The sequence below is a fragment of the Colletotrichum phormii genome (genome assembly GCF_030913505.1).
Source record: "Colletotrichum phormii strain CBS 102054 chromosome Unknown BDP81scaffold_6, whole genome shotgun sequence".
Lineage (NCBI taxonomy): Eukaryota > Fungi > Ascomycota > Sordariomycetes > Glomerellales > Glomerellaceae > Colletotrichum > Colletotrichum phormii.
The window spans coordinates 2024410-2051980 of NW_026851448.1; the positions used below are offsets into that span (position 1 = coordinate 2024410).

General features: G+C 49.9%; 10 protein-coding genes and 1 non-coding gene across 11 annotated transcripts; 7 read left to right on the forward strand and 4 right to left on the reverse strand.

The window, feature by feature from the left end:
* Positions 1–477: 477 nt before the first annotated feature.
* On the forward strand, positions 478–1734 carry BDP81DRAFT_480078 (uncharacterized protein). Its single transcript, XM_060594908.1, has 4 exons — positions 478–780; positions 907–996; positions 1101–1219; positions 1323–1734. Exons 1-4 carry the CDS (start codon positions 513–515, stop codon positions 1638–1640), a joined length of 795 nt encoding a protein of 264 aa, XP_060447776.1. The 5' UTR covers positions 478–512; the 3' UTR covers positions 1641–1734.
* Positions 1735–3348: 1614 nt separating this feature from the next.
* On the reverse strand, positions 3349–3426 carry BDP81DRAFT_t121. Its single transcript has one exon. It is a non-coding gene; the product is annotated as a tRNA-Gln (tRNA).
* A 5129-nt stretch (positions 3427–8555) lies between these two features.
* On the forward strand, positions 8556–9777 carry BDP81DRAFT_314631 (alcohol dehydrogenase GroES-like domain-containing protein; the record flags this gene model as incomplete). Its single annotated transcript, XM_060584013.1, has 3 exons — positions 8556–9106; positions 9170–9281; positions 9361–9777. The coding sequence occupies 3 exons, from the start codon at positions 8556–8558 to the stop codon at positions 9775–9777; spliced, it is 1080 nt and encodes a 359-aa protein (XP_060447777.1).
* A 490-nt stretch (positions 9778–10267) lies between these two features.
* BDP81DRAFT_448022 (oxidoreductase) lies at positions 10268–10969 on the forward strand (the record flags this gene model as incomplete). The annotated part of the gene is made up of 1 exon (XM_060592247.1): positions 10268–10969. The coding sequence occupies one exon, from the start codon at positions 10268–10270 to the stop codon at positions 10967–10969; it is 702 nt and encodes a 233-aa protein (XP_060447778.1).
* A 135-nt stretch (positions 10970–11104) lies between these two features.
* BDP81DRAFT_371029 (cytochrome P450) lies at positions 11105–12933 on the reverse strand (the record flags this gene model as incomplete). The annotated part of the gene is made up of 5 exons (XM_060586622.1): positions 11105–11267; positions 11354–11535; positions 11617–11699; positions 11756–11943; positions 12023–12933. The coding sequence occupies 5 exons, from the start codon at positions 12931–12933 to the stop codon at positions 11105–11107; spliced, it is 1527 nt and encodes a 508-aa protein (XP_060447779.1).
* Positions 12934–13398: 465 nt separating this feature from the next.
* On the forward strand, positions 13399–14818 carry BDP81DRAFT_392526 (uncharacterized protein; the record flags this gene model as incomplete). Its single annotated transcript, XM_060587720.1, has 7 exons — positions 13399–13521; positions 13586–13737; positions 13796–13841; positions 13925–13982; positions 14047–14146; positions 14226–14467; positions 14583–14818. 7 exons carry the CDS (start codon positions 13399–13401, stop codon positions 14816–14818), a joined length of 957 nt encoding a protein of 318 aa, XP_060447780.1.
* Positions 14819–16324: 1506 nt separating this feature from the next.
* On the forward strand, positions 16325–17912 carry BDP81DRAFT_392527 (uncharacterized protein; the record flags this gene model as incomplete). The annotated part of the gene is made up of 4 exons (XM_060587721.1): positions 16325–16474; positions 16564–17087; positions 17186–17492; positions 17562–17912. 4 exons carry the CDS (start codon positions 16325–16327, stop codon positions 17910–17912), a joined length of 1332 nt encoding a protein of 443 aa, XP_060447781.1.
* Positions 17913–18400: 488 nt separating this feature from the next.
* Positions 18401–19477, reverse strand: BDP81DRAFT_314647 (uncharacterized protein; the record flags this gene model as incomplete). The annotated part of the gene is made up of 1 exon (XM_060584016.1): positions 18401–19477. The coding sequence occupies one exon, from the start codon at positions 19475–19477 to the stop codon at positions 18401–18403; it is 1077 nt and encodes a 358-aa protein (XP_060447782.1).
* A 1411-nt stretch (positions 19478–20888) lies between these two features.
* On the forward strand, positions 20889–22704 carry BDP81DRAFT_314964 (uncharacterized protein; the record flags this gene model as incomplete). The annotated part of the gene is made up of 3 exons (XM_060584049.1): positions 20889–21155; positions 21209–21470; positions 21533–22704. 3 exons carry the CDS (start codon positions 20889–20891, stop codon positions 22702–22704), a joined length of 1701 nt encoding a protein of 566 aa, XP_060447783.1.
* A 301-nt stretch (positions 22705–23005) lies between these two features.
* On the reverse strand, positions 23006–24939 carry BDP81DRAFT_314727 (major facilitator superfamily transporter; the record flags this gene model as incomplete). The annotated part of the gene is made up of 5 exons (XM_060584024.1): positions 23006–23505; positions 23598–24054; positions 24131–24338; positions 24426–24558; positions 24639–24939. The coding sequence occupies 5 exons, from the start codon at positions 24937–24939 to the stop codon at positions 23006–23008; spliced, it is 1599 nt and encodes a 532-aa protein (XP_060447784.1).
* Positions 24940–25635: 696 nt separating this feature from the next.
* Positions 25636–27307, forward strand: BDP81DRAFT_459699 (major facilitator superfamily domain-containing protein; the record flags this gene model as incomplete). The annotated part of the gene is made up of 5 exons (XM_060593569.1): positions 25636–25684; positions 25757–25827; positions 25883–26622; positions 26686–26702; positions 26751–27307. The coding sequence occupies 5 exons, from the start codon at positions 25636–25638 to the stop codon at positions 27305–27307; spliced, it is 1434 nt and encodes a 477-aa protein (XP_060447785.1).
* Positions 27308–27571: the final 264 nt, after the last annotated feature.

Consider the following 27571-nt stretch of genomic DNA (forward strand, 5'->3'; position numbering starts at 1 on the left):
GAAGCCGGAGTGAGTGACTTGGATGAATATTTCGGAAACAATGAGTCAGCGAGTGGGAAGAACACGAGTTAAGTAGAAAACATTCCTCGATTCATATAGCAAAAGACTTCTGCCACGAGTATTCAAGCCCCGCGACTCGAGATGACATTTGACTTCGTCGACTGGTGAAACTGACGGAGCATCTCGTCTTCGCCCTGGACATCTCTATCAAGATGGAAGTGTCACAGTGTACTCAAACACTGTACATGAATGTGGCTCAGTCAAATGTGATGATAGGGGACCCTGCGGTGGGCATGGCCTGCGTGCAAGGAATATTCCCCTACGGCGAATTTGCCTGATTTGACCTAATCCCAACAGCTTTTTACACTGAGACGGTTATAAAAACCCCCTACTGCATCACATCAAGGCTGCTACCTAACATATCCCCCATTCGCGCTACCCACTTCCGACGACAGGGAAGCATAATGGCGAAATCCGCCAAGGACTTCTCAAACGAAGAGAACGGCACGAACATGGTTGATACACCGAGACTTTCGAATACGGAGGACGAGAACGCCGGCCTACTCCATTCTCGTGAACCTTGTGACGACGAACGGCCCACTGAAGCCACTGGTCGTTTCCCGCGCTCTCAGTTGATCATCCTTACCCTATCACTTTCGAATGTCATATCCATCGCAGCTGTATTAATTCTCGTCATATTCAACGGCCCGGCCTCTAATCTCCCCGAGACTCCTGCAACGGTTGTTTACCCGCCGCAACCGAAGTGGTTCCCACCCCAGAGTACGTTGACCCAATCTCCTCTGTCTGGGCAGTCATAAATATGACCAGGAAGAAGCGTGGATGTCCAAGCAAAGTGGACAGCGTGTTGCATTGATAACTGATATGACACTGAATTTCGTGTCATAGTCCCTGTGAAAAAGGTCTTGCATGGGAACAAACTATACGGTCAGCCTCCGAACCCTGAAAGTGTTGAGGCGTGGAATAATTTGCTGCCTAGTAAGTAATTTTCACCGGATTGAACACGCAAGAACTCAGGAGATCATCTATCCGTAGTAGTCTAAACGTTTGAAAATGGTCAGAATGCTGATATCTGACAACAGTTGGGCGTGGCTGGGTCACGGTCAAAAACGAAACTGCTCTGCCTGACTTGCCGGGGCTGAATCAATCACTTCCGGAACACCGGGCGTATCCATCCGTCTTTCATCAACTGCATTGTCTTGTACGTCACACCGAATAGCCTCATTCCCTCTTCCGTACACAGCCCCGCCACTCGAGATGACTGAATCGCTGCTGACCCTTGGTTGACGTTATCCCCGCAACAGTACAGCACCATGGACGCGTACTATGAGCTTATCGACCGCCTGAACAAGAACGAGGCGGGAAAAAGAGAGTTGCCCACAGATCCTGGTTGGAATTCTGAGCATCTCAATCATTGCTGGGATTACCTACGACAGACTATCATGTGTAATGCGGATGTGACGCTCGAGTGGCGCAAGTACAACGAACAGGTCGGGACGGGGTGGGGTTATCAACACCAGTGCAAGGACTGGGATGCGATCGTTGCCTGGGCAGAGAAGTACAGGTACTCGAACAACTGGGGTATTCTCAGAGGTGGAGGTGAAAGGATCCCACTACCATGATAATCAGCGGAGCCACTCGAAACTCTATTCAGATCTTCAAACTCTACTTGATAGGTTTAAGGTGTCCTCGATTAGCCTATCCCATCGAGTGCGGATTAACGTCAAAAACGCCAAGGGCGGGGTAGAGCCAATAGGGGCTTGCGAGGCCACTGGAGTCAACCAATGAATAACTAGGATTTCCAGTACCTCTATTCCCTATTGATTTTGGGTATGCCAGAGGTACCAGCAATCCCCCCTGGTACATAAAGCTACGTCGCAATCTAAGCAGCCTTTCCGAGTGAACCTACGTTGCCGCTTGAGGCTATTCCCAGTTGTATTACTAAGAGCCTGGCGAGATCTTAGTGCTGCCGTATTACTACAATAGGAACATGGCGAACACGCCTTCCTAGACCCCTGACGATGCTGCTGCCAGGGAATAGAATTATTCTTCTTATCTGAAGCCCGCTGAGACCGTGAATATTTTCGACCTCCTGCTAATGGTCCAAACTGCTGAATAAGCTGGGATGCAAGTAGTTGCCGCCATTGGTACTGGGTCTTAACCTTTTGCCACTCAGGCTTTCCCCAGAACTGTAGAAAGAAGCTATTCACAATAATTACTTCTAGCAGGAAGTTCCAAACAAGTGCCTGCCAGCCTCCTCGACGAATAGGGTGACTGTATTGATAATAGGACCTCATCTGGTCACTAATATCAACCCCATTCATCTTATGATTATACTCATCAATTGCCTTAGGTACTGGGAGGTTCTTGCGGACGTCTGGGCCAAAGACTTGCCGGGCAGCCCGCTTGCTTGCAGAGTTTCCAGCCGGCCGGCGCCGGAGACGGGTAACCTCCTGGCCGTCTCGGAAGACAGTTGTCATAAAGAGGACAAGAGCATTATCCTTCCAGGTGAATTGGTTAACCTAAAAATAGATATACTAGTCAGTATAGAGATTTCTATAGAAAGTAATTTATAATATCATACCTCCCCATCTAAGGTGGGGATACAATGGGTCTGCCCCCAAAAGATATCTTGACCTTCTGCTTCCTTCTCGGTGACAAGGATCTTATCTATCCCACTGTCTTTCCGGCAGGTTCCAGAAGCTCCGACTTGCTGCTTAGGGAGGGCCCGAAGAAGCCGTACAGACGCGAAGAGATTATCCAGAAACACATGGTAGACTGCAGCTGGAAGTAAGGTAATAAGTGTTGTTACAACACGCTGCGTTGGTGTCAATGGGACTGTGATAGCTACTCCAGCCTGACTATCTGTGTGTGTGTGTGTGTTTGTGTGTTATATTTAACGCCGTGGCGGCAAGGGCGCAGCCGCCCTTGCGGCCGACCTCCCGAAGGGTATATGGCGTGGAGAGCCGTCGCCCTATAACTATTGCTAGATACAGTTCAAATCGTCCTCCAAATCGTGCCTTATGGCTACTATGCGTTCTATCTGTCCCTGGTTCCCGCTGGTGCCCCAGTTCCATTCTTGAATTTTTGCGGCTTAAGGCCGGATATGTCTGGAGAGGGCGGCCTGCCGAAACAGGCCCCTCGTACATGTTCTGATTTGTACAAGACCATTCCTGCCCCAGTACTTGGTTGACGACGTGTACTCGCCGCATATCCACTTTTTCTTGGTCGGAGGGTGTGGATATGAGAAAACCCTGGCGAGGGCCCGGGAAGGGTCCTAGGCCCCGCATTGGGCGCTGCCCTACCCTTCCCACAGGTAGTTAAAGCAGTTGCCGGCGGCTGGAATCGAACCAGCGACCTCTGGGCTCCAGAGGCCTTGCCAGGTGTATGCCACTACACCACGCCGGCAGCCTGACTATCTGCTGGCCGGGCTTGAGGGACTAGTCCGTACGGGCCCTTGCCGTGTACATGCCAGAGCCATCGTAGACAGTAGCCATCGTAGACAGTAGCCTGATTGGGCAAGAATCCAGACCTTGAAGCCAGTTGGGGTCGGCTTTGTTGGTATTGTTGTCGTCTCTAGGGACCGGCCTGTAAACCGGACCATAGCCTCATCAACAGTAAGGTCAGAGCCGGCTATGTAGAAGGAATCTCCAGTCTCTTGAATATGGGCTGACCAATCGTTGACCTTCCGGTATATATCCGGCATCCCGGCTTGGGCTTGGTGTTGACCTGACTGGCTAGGCTGGAAATCAGAGGTGTTAAAGATACGTAGCTGCCGGAGTAGACTTTAGAAGCGGTCCCGGGAGATAAACCGGGTGAATAAATGGATAGGATCCTCCTTTTGCTATTAAGTTGACTAGTATCTTGATATTTGAGATTCATTATAAATCCCTATATAAAGTAGGATTCCTAAGAAGAGGTAAATCTCTTCTACAGAGGTCTTTCTCTACTCATACACTCTTGACCGTTTAGCCCGGGGGCCTTTCCTTAGATAACGGCGCCGTATTCGTCTATTACGCCTACTGCTCAACAAGGTCCCGGGGGACATACTGGAGAAATAGGTCAAGCGGGGCTGCCGGTAGGTCCCGTATCCCTCGGCCCCGGGCGGGTACGTCAAAGGGTCTGAAGGTGCCCGGCCGCCCGCGTTCAACGGCCGGGGGTTCGTGGGGCCGGACTGTGCTGTTATCGCACCGCTCCGGCGTACAAATTTCAGCGCTGCATACCAATCAATCAAGCCAAGCTTGGGTGACGGGCTTGTCTGATTGACTGATTTTTCACAAGAAGCTTGCTTGATTTGACTGGCTTGGATTGAATTGATTAATATTACCTATTTAGGAAGTCAGTGAAGCTCTCACGATATCTCTATGCGTCAGAAACTTACATTATCTGATGTTCTGATGTCATCCTGCCCTCCGTCAACCCTTCCGCTTGAAGTAATGCCCACTAACAGCAACGCTGCCCCCTCGAACCCAGTTCTGGAGGCATTGTGTCTCCTTAAGTAGTGATGGTTTCATGGATAGCCTCTGTGACGTTAGCGTAAGTTTGGCAAGGCTGAATGCCCTCTCGCAGTCGGTCGCTATCGCTGGGATAGTAAAGACGTCGAGGGTAAGTTTACTGAGCGTTGGGAAGGTCTGTTGATGTGAAATCCACCACTGAATAGGATCGTCGACGGGCTGGGCAACTGAGAGGGTGAAGTATCTATCCAGCTCGTCAACCTCGTCGATAGTAGCGTCATGGAGGCTGCTGTTTAACCATTGACGATAGTCAGAGTCTTCAACCCTCGGAGGAACTGCGATCGATATAAAAGAGCCTCGCGGAGGCTCTGGAGGAGGCTCTGGATAGGTTGATTCTTTAGGACGGGTAGTTATCTCGGCATACTATTGCTCCTAATAGTCTCGAAGTCCTTCCTGGGCGTCATGAAGCCATCCTCGCGTCTCTGGGGTGTTCTAACGCTTCTTGAGCTATCGTAGGCCCCGGCCAGGGTGTAAGATCACTGCTGCGGCGTAGAGAGGAGACTCTCCAAGCTTGAGGTAATATTTGTTAAGTACTTGCCAACCATTAATAATCGATAGGCGTAAGTATCCGTGAGAGTCGAAGTTAATACCCTGGGGGCGGCGCGGTTGACTCTGCTGCGAAGTAGCGATATAGTCAGACTGGGTATGAGTTGGGATACTGTTGATTGATGGGGTCTGCGAGACTGGCGTTCTGGCAGATCGATGCGATGCCCTTGCTGGTCGAGATAGCTGTGATGAAAGACTTTGGGATACTTGGGTAGCCGTGAGGTTAATCTCTTCGGTAGTAGGGGTATCGTAGAGCTTGCGCCAGTCCTCGAGTCGATCCAAGAGATACTCGATGCCTGCCAGAACCTCCCAGAGTCGACCATGCCCGTCACCCTTGCCCCAGCCCTCACATCTCTTGGTCTGCTTATAGAGGGGCTCGAGAACCTTATTCAACTCGACGAGGACTTGCTAATCCTCGTTAGTGAGGATATCCTCACTTAGGACATGATCTTCGTCATTTTCGAGGCCCAGAGTGTGGCGTACGTAACCGTTGATCTGGGTGCGTTTGAGTAGGGCCCGGTTGATTATGTTGTATGTCGAGTTCTATCGAGTAGTGTTACTCAACATCAGATTCAGCTCCTGTGACGATTCCTCCCACAGAGTAAAGGCATTATCATCATCAGCAGCCTCGTTACTAATAGCTAAGAAGCTCTCAGAACGTTGTGGCGATGATCTGATATACTTGACGATGTTCCGGAGCTTGCCGACTGGACCCCTAGTCCTCCAGTAGGCTAGGTCCTCTTTCACTCTTCCAGCGTTAATAAGACGGTCAGACTCTTCCTCAAATGCCTCCTCATCAACGCCATGAATGATGGCACGGCCAACGAGGTTGAGGATGTGGCCATAGCATCGAACTCGACGTTGTTCAGCGTCAGTTTCTGTATATAAATGTGATAGAGATGGGTAGAGAGCCTTGATACAAGTGTTGTTAGTACTGGCGTTGTTAGAGACTGTCATACTAATCCTGTTGAGTAGGTCCCAGTCCTTCATAATAGTGTGTATCGTGGTAGCAACATTCTCACTAGAGTGAGCACCAGGTTGGCAGCGGAGACCTAAGAGGTACTGCGTCTGTTTACCCGACTGGTTGATGAAGTGGCTGTAGATGGCGACGATAGCGTATCGATTGGGTGAGGTCCACAAGTCAAACGATATATTGATCTTCGAGATTGCCCTCTGTATCTCGGTCTCGATCTGTTCCTTCTTGGATATGTAGAGTCGTCGAAGTTGTTCCCTCTGGCTAGATCTCGACCACCGGATCTGGGCGTTGACGTCGTGATTAAATAGGCTGAGCGTGTGCTGCAAGTACTGGTTGCTGAACGTTGTGAGAGGGTTGCTGGTATCAACGAGGAATCCACAGCTAGCTCTTCGATCTGGGTAGTTGTCCGCTTAGGTATGGCGATAGGAAGAGATTGGTGGCGCTTGGATGGAGGCCCAGGGTCGTCAGCCTCATCAGAAGACGTATAGCCAGCCTTCTTGCCACCTCGGAAGATGGAGTGCTCGTTCTCGAGATGCCTGGCAGCAGCAGATGTGGCGTTAGCGTTGAAGGGCTGGTCTAGAAACCCTGCCTCGTCGCAGCGTCGGCAAACCCAGTAGGCATTACCCCTCACGCCGTTGGCAAGGATCTCGTAGACGAAGATGCCCTCGTTTGTGATCCAAGAGGTACGGCCTCGGTTACCCTTCCTCGAGATGGCGTCAACGTTAACGAACCGCCGGCCCTTCCATATAGCGTAAGGTAAGGCGTCGAGAGTATTGCGCGTGGCTAGGTCGGCTATCGACGCGTTGCTGGCAGCAGTAGATTACACGCGAATCTGAGCGGCGATCCCGCGAGTCGAGGCCTCGCGGCCGACGAAGTGATCAATACATGGATTGCGGGCCGGCAGAGGCATCAGGGCAAGGCTTGAGGGGTTGAAGAAGGCGTTGACGATGGCGTATAGGTAGGATTTCGAGGGATTGACGGCGTCGTCAACGAGGGCAGTGGTGACGTCGAAAAAGCGCCGTTTTTCAAGGGCTGGCAGAAGGGGTCGAAAAACCCCGTTTTTCAACCCCTTGCAAGGGGCCCAAAAACGCGTTAATTAAGCCTTACAGCAAATAGCGCGTTTTACTGGCACTTCCTGGCAGGACCTAGCAGTCAGGTTAGTACTGCCAGGAAGTACCGGCCCCACTTGGCCACCTGTTAACGTGAGGGCATCACCAACTCGACGTCCGTAACATACGCGGATGGACTTTTTTAGATTTTTTGAAAGTTATTTCAAAAACTATGATTAGTCTGGGGGCCCGGATTTCCCTTTTTCCGGGCAACGTTAGCTTGATCAAGTCAGCCAAGCTTTCGGCGCTGTAGGCTTGTCTGATTGAATGGGGAAATGGCCTTGGATTGATTAGTTGATTGATTGATTGATTGATTCGGCTTGGATGGGATGCTGCGCTGCGTACAATCGGCAGTGCAAGCGACGGCGAGGTCTTCAGGAAGGAGCTCAACCATAATACAGCTCCGTACGGAAGCCCCGGAAGCCCCGGAGGCATCGGAATCGCTAGAAGACATCGCGGCATTGAACAAAATGATGATTTTGGTGGTGACAATAAGGAAGAAAACAAAGGTTCAAATGATGTTTCGTCATGTACTCATTGAAGTGCGGAGTAAGAGTGGATACAATAGTGGGTAGTTCTGGCCTTGGCGTTTTTGACGTTAATCCGCACTCGATGGGATAGTTAGGTACCTTGCAAAGTCAAAGGGTTGTATGCATCATGGCAGGTGAGCTGCGTCAAAGCATCACAACAAGTTACCCAGTAGTAAGCGGCAACAGGACTTGTATGACTCCGCGATGACTTGTCTTTATCATCAACGATGACCTTGGTGGGGGATTGGACGAACAGGGGAGGGATCAGATCGATGCATTTACGAAGTATCCGTAGTAACGTAAATGTGCCCAACGAAAAAGGAAACACGTATTGAATTTTCAGTTTTACAAAGTCAAAACAGAGTTTGAACCCGAACCGTAAGGGCTCCATTGGGATCCACGATTCCATGAGTCGTTAGCCTGCAGATATAGGCTACAGGAAACGGTAATACTTATCGCGATCTCCACAAGTCCCCGGGTCCATAATTCTGTAGTTCAACCGGTTACACTTTTCCTAGACTTGCGAGGGTGTCTATCCGTATGGCTGTACAGATCTATCCGGGTTCGCATCCCATCGGTTACGTACTCTCCTGTAAAGACCCGAGGATATTTGCAAGATAGAGCGGGGTTCCCGATTCAGGGATGTCGTCGAAGTTGAGCTGACCGGGGGGTATGCTTTCGGGTACAGTGGACGAGTGGGCGAACGAACCGAGACCGTCTGAAGAACACCTAAGGACTCAAGGGGAGGACTTCTTGTGAGTAAGTGAGGGGAGGTAGTTGTGTGGCTATGAATCAACGACGTAGAATAAGGTAAACGAGGTAGTCGAGGCTAAGCTCCTGCTCAACATCACCACATTTCACGATGGGCAGTCTTTCGCATCAAAATTTTGTCCCTCCGACGACCCAGAAGGCCATTGTTGTGAACGAAAAAGACGAGGTCGTCATTTGGGACGAGGCACCATGTCCCAAGATCCCAGCAGACCAAGTCATGGTTCGCGTTGAGGCCGTTGGCCTCAACCCGAGTGACACAAAGATGCGAGGAGCCTTTGCGACAAAGTTCGGCATCCTAGGCGCAGACTTCGCAGGAACTGTGGTCGCTGTGGGAGACGGTGTTGATGACATCGTGGTTGGCGATAGGGTCTTTGGTGCCCAGAACGAGATGTACGGAGCCACGCCTGAACGCGGCGCGTTTTGCGAGTACGCCGTGACTCGTGGGAAGATGTGGGCAAAGATCCCGGAGTCTTGGAGCATTGAAGCTGCCGCATCTCTGCCTGTAGGCGTGAGCACCGCCGGAATCGCGATGAAGCTGCTTGGCTTGCCTTTGCCTGGTCAGGAAGTTGCGAAGTCTGCCCCTGTCTTGGTTTATGGTGCGAGTACCGCAACTGCGACGATTGCTATGCAAATGCTGAAACTGTGAGTCAAATCGTCCACCATATATATCATCGAGCACACATCTAACGCAGTAATCGTACATAGGTCCGGTCTCGATCCGATCGCTATTTGTTCCCCGAAGAACTTCGACCTGGCGAAAAGAAATCACGCTGTAGAAGTTTTCGATCGCAATGACAAGGAGCTGGCGAAAAAGATTGTGAGTTGATATAACACAAACTTCCTTTTTGTTGAATTATAGAGAAACTAGCAGCTGACTGATGGTCTTCCTTGTTTAGAAAACATACACGAAAGGGAACCTGAAATATGCCTTGGACTGTATCACGACCGTTGAGTCTACAGCCTTTTGCTATGCTGCCATCGGGCGAGGCGGCGGGAAATACGTGTCTCTCGACCCCTGGCAACAGCACGCTGCAACTCGAAAAGTTGTCACCGCAGATTTCACAGTCGGTCCTCGGATTTTCGGCGAAGGATGCACTTGGCCCGAGCCTTACAAGAGCGATCCGTCGGAAGAATTGCGTGTCTTTGGGGTCTCTGTTTGGGAAACTGTAGAGAAGTTGGTCAACGAGGGAAATTTGCAGCATCATCCGCTGCGTGTTTTGGATGGTGGATTTGAAGCAATTTTGGCCGGGATGGAAATGGTTCGAAACAAGGTACTCTCTGGGGAGAAGGTGGTTGTACGTATGAATGCCTGATTTGGTGTAGAGAAGATGAAGAAGACATGCATATTGAAGCGATCTGACATCGTGCCGGGCTTTTCAAAGCAAAATAATATCATGGTCATAGAATATTGAAGCCATTTCTTAGATATCCATCGACCAAGGTCAATAAGATGCGAGAGGAGCAAGCGATAAGGTCTGAGGAGAGTGTGATACAGTGCTCTCTTCCTCAAATCGAAGTACCTTGCCCCACTGAACTCGGCCCAGGTACCTTGTTCAAGGCCTCCGTGGGCTTGGGCTCTTTTCTACCCGATTCACTAATTTCACCAAGGCACATAAATATCTCCCGAGTGTTTGCTCTCCTCACCTGTCCACTCAAACTTCCGGCCCCAATAACCTTACCCCAAAGACTCACTCACTGCATTATTCTGATAAATCTTATACATTTTGAGGTCGTGCTCTCATCTTCCATCATCCCATACTTTCACCTACGGGAAGAGCAATATCCATCAAAGACACAGTCACGATGGTCACATCACTCAAAAGGTCGCCATCACGGGCAATTCTCTGCATTCATGGCGGTGGTGCTTCCCCCGACATATTCCGTTTTCAGCTCGCTGGCTTCCGCGCGGCTCTCAAAGAGGATTTCGAGTTCGTGTTTGCTACCGGGCCCCACGTCGCGGTCCCCGGTCCAGACGTCCTCCCCTTCTTTGCCGGCATGAAGTCATTCTATTCCTGGTTTCGCAAGGGCGCAACCGACACCGAAGGGGAAGTTGCCGTGTTCAACGAAGCCATCAAGATGGCAGTTGAGGACTGGCAGCTGGAGAACGAACACGTCAAGATCGTCGGGGTCTTAGGCTTCTCGCAGGGCGGGCTGGCGAGTACGGTCTTGCTGTGGGAGCAGGAGATGGAACTGCTGCCGTGGCTCCCACGATTGGAGTTTGGAGTGTTGGTCTGCTGCGCTTATAGTGATGTCGCGACAGATTACATCCGCGGCAAGTCAGACGGCGGTGAGATTGCCAAAATTTCGGTGCCAACGTTGCATCTACATGGGAGTCAGGATTGCAACCTCGGACAGGCAAGAGACACTCTTGCAACGCATTATTCTTCGAATGCCTCTCACGTCATCAATTTCGAAGGGGGACATCATATTCCTCAGAAAAGGGAGGATATTGTGAAGATGACGAACCACATTCGACACCTTGGTAAAACGGACAACATGCACTAGTTTCCCTACTCAGATTTACTCATTCTCATGTATCTAGCGATAGCATCTACTTCATACACCTCACTTGAGCCAGACTTTTCTATTAACGTCATTTTCATCTGAATCTTGGTGAACTACTGGTCTTTTTGAGTAACTTTATGTGTCTTTTCTGAGGGAAACCTGAATGTGAAGGTTATCTTTGAACCATAAAGTCCAGCACTTCTGATCTTCCATCCATCGGTTACTTTCGGGACATAATTCCATATCGAAATGGAACAGAAAGTTGGCGTATAGGAGGCGCATCTCCTGTAACGCAAGACTGTTCAATAGGTTAGCTAAGGCACTATGATTCAAGATGATGGAATTGGACTTCAAGAAACGGTCTGAAAAGTTTGAAATACTTACTTTTTGCCAATACAAGCGCGAGGACCGGTGCCAAATACCTGGAACACATTATGCTGGTCGAACGCGTGGTACTCGTCGTAGCCGCGCTCACCCGAGATCCATCTTTCAGGGATAAACTCGTTGCCATCTTTCCAGTACCGAGAGATACGGAAGGCAGTCCAGGTCGCTATCGACATTTTGGTCTGGGAGATAGACGTAATTAGCCACGGGACGGAGCCTCATCACAAGAGCCATAATCTGGTGCTGCAGAAGACAATACTCACATCTTCAGGGAGAAGATGACCGAGGATGGCGTTGCCCCCTTCGCCTATGACACGCATACCTCCTGTCGGGACAGGAGGATGTACTACAACGACTCATTAGTGGTGTTCATGATAATAAAAGACTGGATATGATTCATACACCTGAGGCATTCAGTGAGGCAAGCCTGAAGATACGGCAAGTCTTTGAGAACATCGCCTTTGAGCTGGCTTGAGTCGCCGACCGATCTCACTTCTTTGACTAGTCGTTCAAGTTTCTCCGGAGTCTTTAGTAAAAGATATGTGAGAGCGCTCAGCGCTGTCGCTGATGTCTCGGTTCCAACTATCATGCTAGAATCAGGAGAAGGCAGGCCAAGGGCGTCAGTAACTGAAACGAGTAGACTCAACTTAGGTACTGGGAGAAGCTCACAAGTTGTTGGCATTGTTGTTCATTTCGGTACGAGTCAGCGTGTTAGATCCCTCGGCCTTGAGAACGAGTCCCCAGATATCGTTCCTGGCATCAGCGCCCTTGGCCAACCTCTTCGTGACACGCTCGTGCGAGCTTTGAACGTGCACTGCAGCAGCCTTCTTATCTTGTTCCGGCTGAAATAGATGCCACAAGTATGAGATTACCGGGTAAGGCCTCAATCTTGCCTTGACTATCATTCGTTTGAAATTCACTTGGACGGCGTCGACCCAAGCATTTGATCCACCGTCATCGAGGCAGCCTAGTGATTCGCCGAATGCAAGATCCGCCATGATATCGAACGTGGCGAAGTTGAAAAGCTGGACTGCATCCATGACAGCAACGTCAGAAGAGTTTCCCTCGCTAGAAACTTTTCGATGGACCAAGTCGACCATTTTCTGTGCATAGAGCGCCAGCATGGGTTCTTGTTTCGTGATGGCTCGGTCGCTAAACGCATTGCTGAAGATCTTGCGCAGGCGTTGGTGCTCGGGGCCGTGTGCGGAGGAAATTGAGTAACTCCCGTTGGAGAAGAGGTTCTTGCTGTTCTTCCTCTCTTTTGAGTTGACCTTACGAGTGGCCGTCGCATGCCCATATATGTCCTTCCAAGCCTGAGGAGTGATGTAACTCAGACGGCCAGGCTCGACGCGCACAACCTCGCCATATTTCGCATGTAGCCTGTCGAGCCAGCCGACAGCATCGCCAGCTACGAAGTGGTAGACATGAAGCAGTGGGGTGATTGCTGCCAGTCGCGGCCCTGGGTATCTTGCCAGTGGATGAAAAAAGAGGTTGTAAAAGGCGCGCAGTATCGCAACTGTCACAAGCCACAACGTGATGACTAGCCAAAACAGCCCTGCTGATGATAGCAAAGACAACATCTTGAAGTGCTACTTTGCATAAAAGAGAGTGTAGTGAGAATATGATAGTTCCGGTACAGTACTTCGGCGCTTCGGCTGAAGAAGTCTCGCCCGAGTCGAGTTGATGTATATTGAAGACCCGTCGCTTGAGGCGGGCCGGTGTTTTGAGGCGACTGAGGGCGTGCAGGGACTGCGACCTGACAATGAGACGGCGACGAAAAAGCGCACAAATCTGCCCATCCTTGGTTCCCCGCTCGGTCCCCATTCCCTGTACCCAGGAGCAGTTCTCAAGTCATATCATTTTGTGCTTTCACGCCACTACCTAGCTCGTACCAGGCTGTGACAAGCTCGGCACTGAGGTGGGCATAAGTATACTCCGTGACGCCTCTCATCGAAGATGGCACTGGTAATCCCTTTCTTTGGGCAAACTCTGGTAACACGCAACCTTTTCTGGATTTTGTATCTTTCCAACTATCATCAACAGTCATGGCAGCAGTTACTGCTTTCTTTGAGAGAACTGATCTCCACAATACAGCTAAGCCGTACTCTTGGGATGGCCCCGACGGGCAGTCATTCCCCAAGGCGAATTTCGCTATGAAGGACATGGAAGTAAGCTTAAGCAAAAGTTCGTTGAAGAAAGTGACAAGCGATGTTGACGAGTGTGCGATGTAAGCTTAATCTGACCGACATACGAACGCTGCCCGATTTCAAGCCCACCATTGAAGAGAATGGCTTCTGTTTCCTCGAGAACAAGTCCAAAGAGCTCTCAAAAATGACTGGAGCGGATGATTGCAAGCCGTACTTGGAAGAGATGGCTGAATTTTTGTACGTATGCACCATACCTGTGCAACAAAAATGCGAATGAGACGCTGATAATTCATAGGAAATCTCGATTTGGTACAGATGAGATTTCCCCCATCAATGCCAATGTTTGTAATTCATCTAGTTTCAACGGCCTTCATCAGATTTTAAGATCATATATACTAATCATAGGTACTTCACGCACATTCAGTTCCGAGATGCGCGTTCAAAGGGAGGCCGCACAGGACATCTTCCTTTTGCACACTTGGGTAAGAAAACTCTGCACTATTCCAACGGGCATATTATTGCTGCTAATGACAACCATTCCCACAGACAATACTGTAGCCAGTTCTTGGAGCAGAATATCCCTGTTCTTGACTGAGGAAGAGCGTCACCGCGTCCTCACAGGCCAAAGCCGGGCGAGAATTATCAAGTATGCAGCCAACCAGCCATTAGACCTCCCCTTCGGCTTCGCCGCGAGCGACCCGCTAACGGCGACTTTTTTGCTTTAGCATTTGGCGCCCGATGTTCAATCATGCCGAGGACATTCCCTTTGCCGTGTGCGACCCGAAGACTAACACCGATCTCGCCGATGTTGTCTCGGTTGACCGCATCACCCACGAAGCAGCCAAGGAGGTCGCCTACTTTTCGTGGAATCCTGCCCACAGATGGTACTGGATGAGCAACCAGACCCCTGACGAGATTGTTATCATGACACAGTACGACACCCACCCGCCAGGTGGCTTTTTCAACAGTATGTTACCTGTTTTTTAATTGGCGCGAGTATATCGCCGCGCGGCGAGTGATGACCGAGACTGTTCTAGTCGATCAAGGGATGATAAACCTTAACTAATGAGCCCCGCACCCAGTTGTTCCCCACGCTGCATTTCGAAATGGAGCGGCGAGGCCCGGCTGCCCAACGCGGTACAGTGTCGAGGCGCGATTCATCGTCCTGGAGCCCGCGCCGTATCAGAAGGATGGTCCTGGTCCTAACGGTCCATTCCCAGAAGATGGCCGACTTCAGCCGTGGAAGGAGTGGGTTACACCGCCGGAGCCGAAGCCTGTCCCGGCCCCCACCGCTGATGCGAGGCCAATGTACTTCTAACTTGATGGCGCGAACTGTAAGCATGTGTCTCGCTTTGGGTAAAGACCGAATACGCTTCCAGGGTCCAGACGACTGTCATAGCTCAAAAATAAGAATACTTGGCATGGAGCATGGAGGGCTCCGCTGTATGCAACCGAAGTCTCAACGTGGATCCCTAGTTTTGTAGTCGAGGTACAAATACAAACACGTCAGCTGGGGCGCTAAACTCTATTCTCGTCCCGACCTGGTGGAACTGTCAGCATCTAATCGGGTATTGGGGTATGATCCCACGGACCTACTCCGCACTGCACAAATGACGTGCGGCAAACGCCGTTCAGCTCCGCAAAAGTTGCCTGCAACTGTTTATTAAACGCTCTTCCGGCAGGAAACTCTGTAATATTCTATTCAAGGCTCGTGCTCCCTCTGCTTGCGAGCTTTCGGAGTGTCGGCCTGAAGAACCTCCCGTATCCGCGCGATCCACGGTGACCGGAAGCATCTCACATTTCGGATGTGAATCATGAGCTGTCAGAACTAGGTAAGGAGAGAACCCCGGTGCAAGTTTCTGAATCGTAACTTCCTTGCCTAAATCACCAGCCGAGAGTGACGAATCAGTAGACCCTGATTGTCATTACACATGTGCTCCATAGCCGGGAGTACAAAGGTCCGAACCGGGGTCGCTACGGGAGTTCATGACTCAGAGGAACGGAGCGTAGAGAACGGAGCGCAGGGCTTGGCTCCGGGAGGCCGGATTGATTGTGGGGAGAAGGGTTCACCAAGCCCTTCGATACCCGGCCGGGACATGGATGATCCGCAACGTAGACCGCTTGGCGCTAACCCGATATAACCGACTAGCACCAAGAGACTAAAATACGAATACTATGGTACGAGGTACGCCTATAAAGTTTATTTCAACCCACTTCCCATGTTCGCTGTATCCGTACGGAGTACAGATACAAGTTCGCCTAACTCTATCGACACTCCTAGTTTTTGCCTTACTTTTTCACAGACCCGCATCCGCAGACAGAGCCACACTATGAGAACCTACCTTCTATCACTAATCTTGTAAGTAGAAGTTTGTATCGAAAGTGGGGAGAACCTCGAAACCTAGACCGGTGAGTGAAGCGGTCAACATCAACAAGCACGGTCGTGCAACATCTTTCCTGTGCAAAAAATTCAGAAGTTGAGTCTGAAACGTAACTTTAAGTCACAAAGCCGCGCAGTACAGCCTTGGCGAAAATGGAGATCTTTCGATGCAACATTGTGGACAAATGTCATGAACCCAAGACGGCTACGGCATCATTCACGATGCCGAAGGCGGGGTCTAAGTGTGCATGCACAGTGCGGACAATATGAAGCGTATCTGTTCATCGATGCGGTGCATACTGTTGGGTTTGAGCCACACTTCTCCAGCATTCTTCATTGATCATCGCGTGACTATGTGTGCCATCAGAACTCTCCAAGGCTACAACGTTCCCCAGTTCTGAGAAAAGAAACCTTTACTTCGATTGTTGCTTCCAACGATCCAACATGGCATCGACTCTTCCGCCTCCCACTGGCTCTCTCACCTCTGGGCTTGTCTTTGAAGGCAAGCCTTACGATGTAACTAGAGAGGACCCTCTAAACGTGTTTCAGCAGAATGTCTCTCGCGTTCGTGAATACATCAAGAAAAGACTGGCAGTATGTTAGACCATTTCACAATAATTGTAACTCGTTTTGTTATCATCATCATTCCTCTATAGCTATTCCATAGCTTATTAGAAACTTAGGACTTTGATGGACTTGACACTCTTGTTGAGCTCAAGCTCGGGGACGGATCACAATACTTGAGCCCCCCTATCTTCATTGATTCTGTATCAACAGGTGCCAAACTCCTTGACATCATCCCAGATGATGTGCAGCCTGGTGTCACGGTGACGATCATGCCCGAGTACATCCTCGATGTCATTGAAGGTCGTATGCACGCCGTTCATGCTTTTGGCAAGCGAGCGAAGCCCCCGTGTCGTGGAAGCTTCCCAATGTGCTTTGCTCCAGGCGGACGTCCTCAACCCGTCCTTAACGCGGATGAGCTGGACTCTCAGGACTTACCAAAACCCACGGAGAACGTTGAGCAAATTAGACACGATCTTCAGAAATGGGGATACGCAATGGTGAAGAATGCTCTTTCGGCAGAGCAGGTTGGGATTCTCAGGACTGCTGTTGAAGAACAAGCAGCTGGCGAGCGACTTGCTGGTGTAGCTCACATGGACGGCGCTCATGTGCAGGCTGACGATCAGCCGAACCAACGAGTATGGTAAGCCATCAGTCAACTCTTTTGCGCCTTTCTAGTTCAAGATTTCTTCGGCGTCTTGCAAATTCCGTCAGACTCAGCCAACTGATTCAACAACATAGGAGTCTTCCGAATAAGGGCGATGAGTTTCTTGATCTTTTGAATCATCCTTTGATCGACGCAATCATGCCCTGGTTCCTGGGCAATGCGTTCAAGCTCCATTCTATGGGCGCTAACATTGCTCGACCTGCAAAGTCCGGTATCTATATGCACCGCGATCAGATGGGACTCACTCCCGAGACAATTGATCATCCTTATCTTCTAAACGCTATGTGGTATTTGGTGGATGTCACGGAAGAGAGGGGCGCCACCCGTATGTATCCCGAGTCTCACAACAAGAATGTCGCACCTCGTATTATCAACCAAGTTGTAAGTAATTGTCCCTTAATTTGCCTCACAAGATTCTCAGCGAATTGAAGTCTCACTAATCATTACTAGGGAGGATCTGTTCCGGCTGCTGCTCCTGCTGGAACATGTGTGCTCTTGGACAGCCGAACTTGGCACTCGACTGGTGTGAACACATCGGACGTGACACGGCCTGTCATCCTGTCAGCATTCTGCCGCTTCTTTTTGCAGGCCATGGAGAATTACCCAGAGCTCATGAGTGCGGAGACCAAGGCAAAACTGTCTGACAGGCAACTGGGGCTTTTGGGATTCCGCGTTCCAGTGCGAGATGGAAAGCGGGCGCAGGCGTACACCGCTTATAATTACCCAGGCGCGGATTTTGGAAAGTCGAGGGCGTCAGCAGATGCTGCATGGCTTCCCAACAAGACAAACGGAAAATCTTAGATTCATCGTGCCAGGACATTCGACATTTCTCATCTAGTAGAATAATGCAACGCAAAGATTTCGTGAGAAAACTTGTCTTCACTTTGTCCCAAAAAGCCTTTTTTGCTAGGTAAAGTACCTTCCTTGGGATTCCAGCCTTCCAAATACCTTAAAAATATTTCTGTTTTCTTCACTCTAATATCAATCTCACATTGTTTATTCTGAAATAACCTGAAACGCATACGGGAAAGTAAAATGAGTAGTAGTAGTATTTAACATCATCAGGGACAGGACCCAGCTATCTAAGTAACTAAGCCCGATCAACCAGAGCGCCCTTTGGGCATATGATGTGCCGTGCCGCTATCTAAACAGCGTACGACAAGTCAGACAATCTGTAATGTACACTTTTCTTCTCGTGCCTAGAGCAGTGGAGAGTAAGATGAGTCGATGAGGGAAAATCTGTTATTTCTCATATTCATCATCTACCTTACATTAGTACATGATGTACATCATACCAGCAAAGGCCCCAAGCAGCTTTCTCTCAGCCAGGCGACATCCTCATTTGCGCCTGCCCTGATATAGTCTAGGCTTGTTCTTTTCCAAGATTCCACGTCTTCCTCTGTGCAATCCCAAACCCGAGGGTTGATGGGAATAAGCCACAACATGTAGATGCCAGCGCTCAGAGCAACCCTGGACACAAATGCCTCATCTACAACAGCATTGCCAACCTGTTGTTTATATGCCGACAAGAACGACGATAGTAGGCCCCTATTGCCAAACTTTGCCTCCAGTATTATAACTTCAGCAAACCACATGCGGACATCGTTGGAAGGATCACCGTAGTGACATAGTTCCCAGTCCACGACCGCAAGGTCCGGGGCCATCCTCTTGTCTTCGGGAAGATGAACCACAATGTTCATAGGGCGAAAGTCCCAAGGCGTCAGCGTATGAGTAGGAGCGGGGGCACGCATTGCTGCCAGTACCCTTTCTGACTCTTCATCGTTCATTGCATCTTTGATCGCCTTTTCCGCCAGACCGCCAGGTACGTAGAACTTGTCCAACTCATTGTGATGAGAGCTCCATCCGTCGTGGCCCAGATTAATACCGGCAACATGCAGGCTACCCAGCCATCGACCCAAGCGTACACCAATTCCCGGCGCGTCCAGAAATTCGTACGTCTTGTAGGCCGTCCTCAGATCGGTCTCACCGACATTGCTCATGATGAAGCCGTTCTTCGTTTCTCTAAGCACGCGTGGAACCTGGACTGATGGCTCTTGGCAGCATGCTTCTTTCACTGCTCTCGATCTCAGAGCTTTGACTTCAAACTGAAGACGCTCCGGTGAGACTGGGAAGTTCCGGTCCTTAGGCGTGCTGTCGGCGCACTTCATTATGACTGGCTGGCCTGTCTGGTGACCATTGGCTGAGGCCTCCGCGTCGACCAATCCTTCGAGTCGCCAAATGTAGCATGATGTGCCAGTGTTGAGAGGTACCGCTGTTTCATAGGAGATTTCGTTCTGTGCGAGATATTCGTCGACCTCAACCTCCCAGTCTCGGGGATGAGGGGGTGCTTGCGGCGTGGAAGACATCATGGAAGCGTCCTTGGGATTGATGTGTCGTCAATAGACTCCATACGAACTGTGGCAGTCGACACAATGGATATCGTTCGTTGCAATCGGTATTACACCTTTCTCTAGTCTTTCTTCGTGGAACACAGTGTGTAAAGTTATCTTAGCGGAAATCTTGTGGCTAGGGTTTAGAGTTCAGCACATTTCAGTCTACCCTGTAGTGACACTATCCCTAAGTCAGACATCAGCCTCCGCTCATGGTAGGATTCGATCTGAGGGGTTGAAATAGACCTGCTTAACTCTGGTATCTGTGACAAGTCGCAAAGTTTGTCAATTCCCCTAGAGACAAATACGCTTACCTGTCAGTAGCGTCTTGGCTTACATGTAGATATGTGCTGTATCCGTAAGTTTGTGCCAGTGTGAAAGTAAATAAATTAGTAGAACAGCCGGCAATTCGGCCGTAGGATCGACCTGGGGTTGATCCACTGACTAAGATTCAGTTTCCCCGCCCATGATAACTTGCATCTAGCACCGGGGGTGCCAATAACAAATGTCACATCGGCGTTGTAAGTCTCCAGCCACATCTCGAATATCTCGGACTCCTGTCCTTGACCTCCTTTAACTCAAAGATGTCATAAACCGTACTGAGCTCCTCCGCCGCGTCATTGAGAGCACGCATAGGCCCGCTTTCTCTGTAACAAGGAGTCCCCAAGAGGTAACATTCACTCTGGGAGCAGCCTGAATAAGCGAGAGCATCTCCTTTTTACACTTCACAACTGTCAAATATCCGACCACAGTGGATTTGGCCAAGTTCTACGTGTCCGTATGCTCGCCCGGGCCTTTTACAAGGGCCAGTCCGCCTTGTTCCCCCCACTACCACAACCCATCCGACCATATGAGGTCCTAAGACGTATTAAAACTCCAGAGCTCAGAGGCAATATCCTCGGTTGCGCGCGCCATTAGAGGGTCCCATCATCCATGCAGAGTGCGGTGGGCATAGGTAAGCGGCATGTGCGGTGAATTGGACGGGTCACGGAACAAACCCAATTTTATGGAGTCGATACAGCTTTGAGCCTCGGATAAAGAATTCCGTCCTGTGTCCCAGTCTTTGAATCAGTTCTCACCATCTGACATGTCTGGTTCCGTATTCATTCACAAAAGCCCGCTTCCTGAGCAGTGAGAACAAGACGAACAGCCTTGCCAAATGATTTGTGTCTCGGAATGGCCGGGACTAGACCTCAGAGGCTCAGACTTGACGTATACTTCAAGAGCACGGTATGTTTGAATTGAATGAGTACCTTGTTTGAAAGGCGTCAATCTTGTTCTCGTATCATTCAAATTCTCCTTCACGCTTCCTGTTTGCCAGAAACAGTCGACACACCTGCCAGTTGTCACATTGACCAGGATGAGTTCCAATACCAGCACTCCAGGAATGGAGCTCTTCGTCCGCAAAATTGACGAAAATGCCAAATGGCAACCTCATCATACGCTTGTGCGATTTGCCGGCGGGCCTGACTGGGAGACAGAGGGCTATCGTTCGTTGACTTGGCAACAATATGCCGACGGCATCAACAAGACTGCACACTGGCTTGACGAGACCTTTGGCAAGTCTGTGGACAATGATACTGTGGCGTATTCTGGTCCCAGCGACGTCCGATATGCGTTTCTGTTTGCAGCATCGGTCAAGACAGGTCGCAAGGTATGCACCGATATTCCTCAACCGGAGCGTACTTCATGCTGACATAAACCCAGTTTCTTGTTCCAGATGGCCGCTTCATGAAGGATGGTCTTGACGCGCTGCTAAAGTCATCAAACTGCAAGATTTGGCTATATTCTGAGGGGGGTGCATCCAGTCCTGAGCCTAAGCTCGCAGAATCGGGTATCCACGTCGAGCAATTTCAAAGCCTCGATTGGTGTCTATCTGCCCAAGGAACCGCGCCCTACGTCTACGAGAAGACCTACGAGGAGGCGAAAGACGATGAGATTCTCATCATCCACACTGGTGGCACCACAGGTAAGACAGAGTGCGTCTGTCATGTTCACATAGTAGCGTGTACTGACCAGTCGACACAATAGGGGCACCTAAGCCAATCTTCATGAACAATGGCTTCTGGGCAGCTGGGTGTTCATCTGCCGGATTGGCTCGCCGTCATTGGCCTAGGGGGATATCTACGGATTCTTTCTACGGCCGATCCCTGATTTTGGCAATCCCCATGAGGCTACAGCCCGGTCTTGTCTTGATCAACATGTTTGCCGTTTTCTCCGGCACTTGTGTTATCCAACCTCCTCCGGACGTAGTTGGAGTCCCACCGGCCATTTTCCACAAGCTTCTCCGTCTCAACAAGGTTGATGGCCTGATGGGGTTCCCTTTTACCATAGTTGACCTGTATAACAATGAAGAGACCCGGGAGTCACTGAAGTCGCTCGAGTTCATCACTTATTTGGGATCTGCTCTCGACCGAGTTGTTGGAAACGCACTGTGCGAGCACACCCGGCTCAATTCCGTCATGGGAGCCACAGAGTCTGGCGGCCGCTTTTCTCTGCACCCCATAGAAAGGAAGCTATGGTACAGCTTCCAGTTCATTCCAGAGCACCATGTTCGTTTGGTCAAACTAGAGGGATCTGGGGAAGCTTTGGGTGATGGAGATGACTCTGATGTGTACCAAATGTTCATCGACAGGCCACCCGATTATGGACCATCCATCTATCAGTGTGCCTTCTGGAACTACAAGATGTTCAAGGACGTTGAGACAATCGATACCAAAGAGTTGTGGCGCCCGGTTCAAGACAGCGATGGCAGTACCCGTTGGGAATCGGTAGCCAGAACTGATGATTGGACGAAGCTGATTTGGATGGCCAAATTCCACGCACAAGACATCGAGACTAAAGTCGCCAGGTACCCTGGTATCAAGCACGTCATGGTTGGCGGGGCAGGACGCATTGCACCATACGTACTGATAGAGGTGAAGGATGAATTGCTTGACAAGAACCACGAAGAGCTTCTTGACGATATTTACGAGAAGACCATTGTGGGGCACAATGAGATTTCTGCGAAAGCAGTGGCTATCCCGAGACAGACTGTGTTCTTGGCCAGCAAGTCAAAGCCTATCAAGCTAACTGTCAAACAATTGGTGCTTCGGAGGGAGGTCGAGAAGGACTACAAGGAAGAGATTGAGGGTGTATACAAGAGGCTTGAGATTAGAAGCAATCAGACGACAGGTGAGAAGTTCGTGCAGAACATGAATTAGATAGTACATCATCAGTTTTTTAGACTGTGTTAAATTGCTCTAGTCCACAGAAGAGTAATTGACATGAAGATTCTAAGCTTCCATTTGCAGAACGTACTCAACGACTTGATCAGTTCACCATAATAGCCTTTGCTCCTTTAGTTCACTTCTCAATTCTTTTTTTTCTTCTATCTTAGAAAAGATCATAAAGAAAAAGACGCATATATGGTCCTGTATGGGCGAAGAAAAGCAGGGTTACCGGGAAAAGATGAGTAGTGTAATTGATTCCCTCGAGTCCAGCAATTACTAATCTAAGTCCACCTTACTCCTCTCCCGGGAGCTTGATCTCATGGCCATTTCCTTCTCTTACAAATCGCGTAAGAACGATAGCTACAAGTGATACAGCGCTACTGGACCAAAATATAACTCCAGTCAAGTTGTGCGTCGACCCAAAAGCGTACAAATTTCCTGCCAAGGCTGAACTAGCAGCTCGAACCGCCATCGATGTGAAGAAAGTGATGCTATGGGTTCTTCCCAACGCCGATGGATGGGGCGAGGAGAAATTTGCCAGTAAGAGCTGTGAGGGCGTCACCACACTCGTAATGAGTGATGTTGAGGTCTGGATAAACACCAAGAAAGCCCACACCGCCACGCCAGTCTTTTCCGACGGTGGCGGAGTAGAAGATGGAATGATGGCAACATAAGGATATGCAAAGTAAAGCAGGGGAAACCCGAGGTAGAACAGTTGCCAAAGTCCTAAACAGCCAAAGCGCTGATTAAGCCAGGGGTAAACAAAGATCTGCATGGGAATACCGACAATCCCTATATCACATTGAGTCAGCTAATGTTGTCTCATATAACTGGTTTTCGAATGATAACAATGATATCAATGAAAGTAATAGAGAAGTTCTTACCAAACACCGTGGAGTACCAGGCAAGAGACTTCGGCCTAAAGCCGGCGCCACCCCCAAAACGGAACGGCAGAGTCCTTGATAGTTCGGCTTCCTTGGTAGAAACAGGATCAACTAACATGTTGGCCATGGCAACACTGACGCTGTTCAGATGTAGTTCATAGAGGAGAGTTGCCATTAGGACCAGCAGCATGTTAGTTGTGAAAATGCGACGCGTTGGGAGTCTCAAGTTCTTTTCACTCGGTCCGTTAGGTACGTCAGGGGGCGTGGAAGCGCCAGACGGATCGTCCCCATCAGCCTCCTTTATGAAACCCATCTCTTCCCCATCATCTTCTTCTGAGTTGATGCGTGAGTAGTGAGCGTCTTCCGACTTTTTGAATGGGTTCAAGCGGAACAAAGAAATAATTTTCTTTGAGATGGCAATTCCAGGATCGAATCGACCTCTTAGAGATTTCGATGTCTGTGTTGCGTCAGTCCCAAACAAGTCAATACCATTTCATCAAGACAAATATGAGCATATATGAATGACTACATACCTCTTCGAGAAATAGAAATGCGGCAAGCAATAGCAGAAGCAAGAAGCCAGCGTTAAGCAACGCCGGCAGAGCATATGGGTGTTTCCTTACAAAACTATCATCTTGGCCTGTTGTTTCTAGCTGAACAGTCCAACCTGCCACGAGCGGACTGATGATTATAGCCATACGAGTGGCAATTGGTAAGAGTGCAAAGGCCCTGGCTTGGAAACTAGTTGAACATGTTAAGTCAGTCTAAGCTGTAAAAACTCCCAAGCTTCCTTATTTTGGCTGTCATATCTACTAAACATCGACTTACCGCTTCTCCTGAACAACTTCAGAGACCATTGTCCTCACCATGGCAACGTTCCCATTGGTTATTCCCTCAAATACACGAAGCAATACGGCCTGCTTGAAGCTAGTGATGAAGCCAAATAGCGAACAGCTTATAACTATGAATGGTGTCAGTTCTCATCTGAATTAAAAGAATTGTTCGAACATCCCAGAGGATGTCACTGAAGTGGCGACTTACATGATCCCGATAAACTCGTTAGCACAACGAGCTTCCTTCCTCCTCGGGGAGAATCCGACACCACGCCCCATAGTAAAGATGAAATTGCTTGCGCAATAGTGTATGCTGTCTGAAGATACGCGGATTGTGTGATTACTTCAGCACTAGACAATGTCGCATCAAGAGATTGAAGTTGGTAGTAGATGTATGCTCCGATGGAAATCCTGACGACAGGTTCACTGAAGCGGATCATGAACAAAAGGAAGAGCTGGTCCTTTCGTGGTAGAGAAGACCAGGTTACCGGTGCGTGACCATCCGACATACTGAGATGTCAGACTCTAACTTCTGTGATATGAGTACCTTAGCGGTAGCTGTCGTATGTTGGTTCGAGATAACGTGCCATGTAAGAGTGATGCTTGATGGAGGGCAAATTTGGCAGGCCACATGCCTTGGAACCTGAAAAGACCATTGGCACCACCGCTTCTTCGAATAGCAACTTCCTCTCTCCCGCCAAGCCACATTGTACATATCATTCATAACAAAATTTCAACCTTGTGTCCAGCCCCATTCATCATGCACTGTGCTGATCCTGACAAGGGTGGCTCGTCGACGAGAACGGCCAAGGAACTCGGTTGATAAACAGAGTTTACAAGGTACCCGCCCGCATGGGTGTGCGTAATACGTGTACGAAAAAGAAGGAGTAACGAAAGCGAGAAGTTACACTTTACACCCTGCAAGGACATTCATCCCGTGCATCCGACTCAGCATGCCGGTGCCGCCGGGGCGTTCCGCAGCAATATATCTGAATGACCAAGGCCAGGAAGTACATGGCTCTTTTAGACCGGAGAGGTAGCGGTTTCCGCCGGGGACTCGGCGACACCAGGTCATGCTGACATCCTTTTGTATAACAAATCATTGCTGAGCTCTTTCACGTATCTCCGATCAACACTATGGAACAGTACTAGTAGGCAGCGTCACTCACTTCCTCCTGTTCGCACAGGAAATGCCCCGTATCACTATGGGCGAGTCTACTTCTGGGGCTCTCTATTCCTCCGGATCCGCGTCTAGTACGGAGGACCTAGAATTGGCAGAGCTTGGGGAGGAACCCCCCCAGAAGCACGACTTGCTCAAGCTTTCAGGCTTGCTCCTCCTCACGTCTCCTAGTCTGGGCCTTCAAGTGTCTTGGTTTCTCCTGACATCGAGCGGCACTGTTAGTCTTTTTTTCCAACCCTACCCCAGCTGTGCGACTGACGAACAGCCCATAGCCCTACCTGATCTCGCTCGGTATCCCCAAATCCATCATCTCCTTGGTATGGGTCACCGGTCCTATTTCCGGCGCTTTTGCGCAGCCTATTCTCGGTGTGCTCAGCGACGAGTCACAACATACCTGGGGTAGGAGGAAGCCGTTCATCGTAGGTGGTTCGCTTTGCGCAACTACCTTCCTGCTAGCTTTGGCGTACTCCGAAGAGCTCACAGCTTGGACATGGAGTTTCAGTTCCGACGTTTCTGATAACTCGGCGTACTTACCGACGCAAGTTCTCGCAGTCTTCTGTGTAGTTGTTACCACGTTCGCACTGCAGGCATACGCAGTCGGCGTGAGGGCTCTAATAGTAGATAACTCCCCTTCAAGTCAACAGTCTGTCGCGGCTTCCTGGGCCATGCGATGGAATGTGCTGGGCAACGTGGTGCTCTCTTCCGTCGGCTTCGTGGATGCCCAGTGGTCCTTGGCTGGTGCAAACAGCAACGTGCGGTTCAAGATACTCGCTCTTGTAGTTGCAGCTTGTACCTTCACGACTGTCGGTCTCACGTGCTATTTCATCACTGATCAGGACGCCACAACCCCGCGTGGCCGCCAGGTCTCTTTTGCACGACGATCATGGTCCATCATCTCACCGACAGGGCTCGCCAAACGGTGGAAACAGATCCCTCCACGCAGTCGCCGGGTCTGCGAGATCCAATTCTGGGCATGGGCAGGATGGTTCCCCGTGTTATACTACATGTCAACGTAAGTTCCCGGCTTCTACCTACATTTGATGCACCAAGTTGCTAACTCGTGGATTTGAATCAGATTCGCTTATGAGACAGGTAGATGTTCCGAACCTTTGTGGTGCTTCTAACACTGACATCTCTTAGCCCTCTCTGACAAACTCGAGCAAAGACAAAGACAGCTGGGACAGCCTGACCGAGAACTCGTCGAAAGTGCAAAGGACTTTGGCTTCTTTGCCTCCTTCGCTTTCGCAATAGGGGCCTTTGCTGCGAGTATCTTGCTTCAAATACTCGACCGCGTCATGCCGGCCTTCTCTCGCAACCTCCCTAGAGTCTGGTTTGCATCACAGTGCTTCTTGGGATACAGCATGCATCTCACCTTTGTCGCTCGCAACGGCGCCACAGCCATCATCGTGGTCGCCATGATGGGGGCTACAGCCGCTGTAACGATGTGGGCGCCGTTTGCCTTGATCAGTGCAGAAATCTCTGAGCTATCCGCGGGAAAGCAAGACAGCGAGGTTGCATGGATCCTGGGGCTGCACAATATGGCAATATCTTTACCTCAGATCGGCTCAACTCTACTTTGCGCAGTTATCTTGGCAGTTCTGAAAGGTCTCGCCGTCCAGGACAGTGTTGCATGGATCTTTCGGCTAGCCAGCATAGCTGTATTTTGGTCAACGTATCTAATTCAGAAGTCTCAGTGACTGCGGTCTATGAAAGAAGAGAGCGTAAAGATCATCTCATTATCCAGAGCGGGCCGCTCTGTTGAACGTGCATGTGGAACGTAGCTACAGCGACTACTTTCATGGCGATCGGGCCATCATGGAAGGTATTTTGACTTCACTCCGCTCGTATCTCCATATCCCGTCCTAACAACGATGATACCAAATCTTAGGTTTCCGGCTTCAAGGTACGCAGAAACTTGTCTGTGTCGTGAACATCAAAATCGAGAGTCCGCTTGTCAGCCC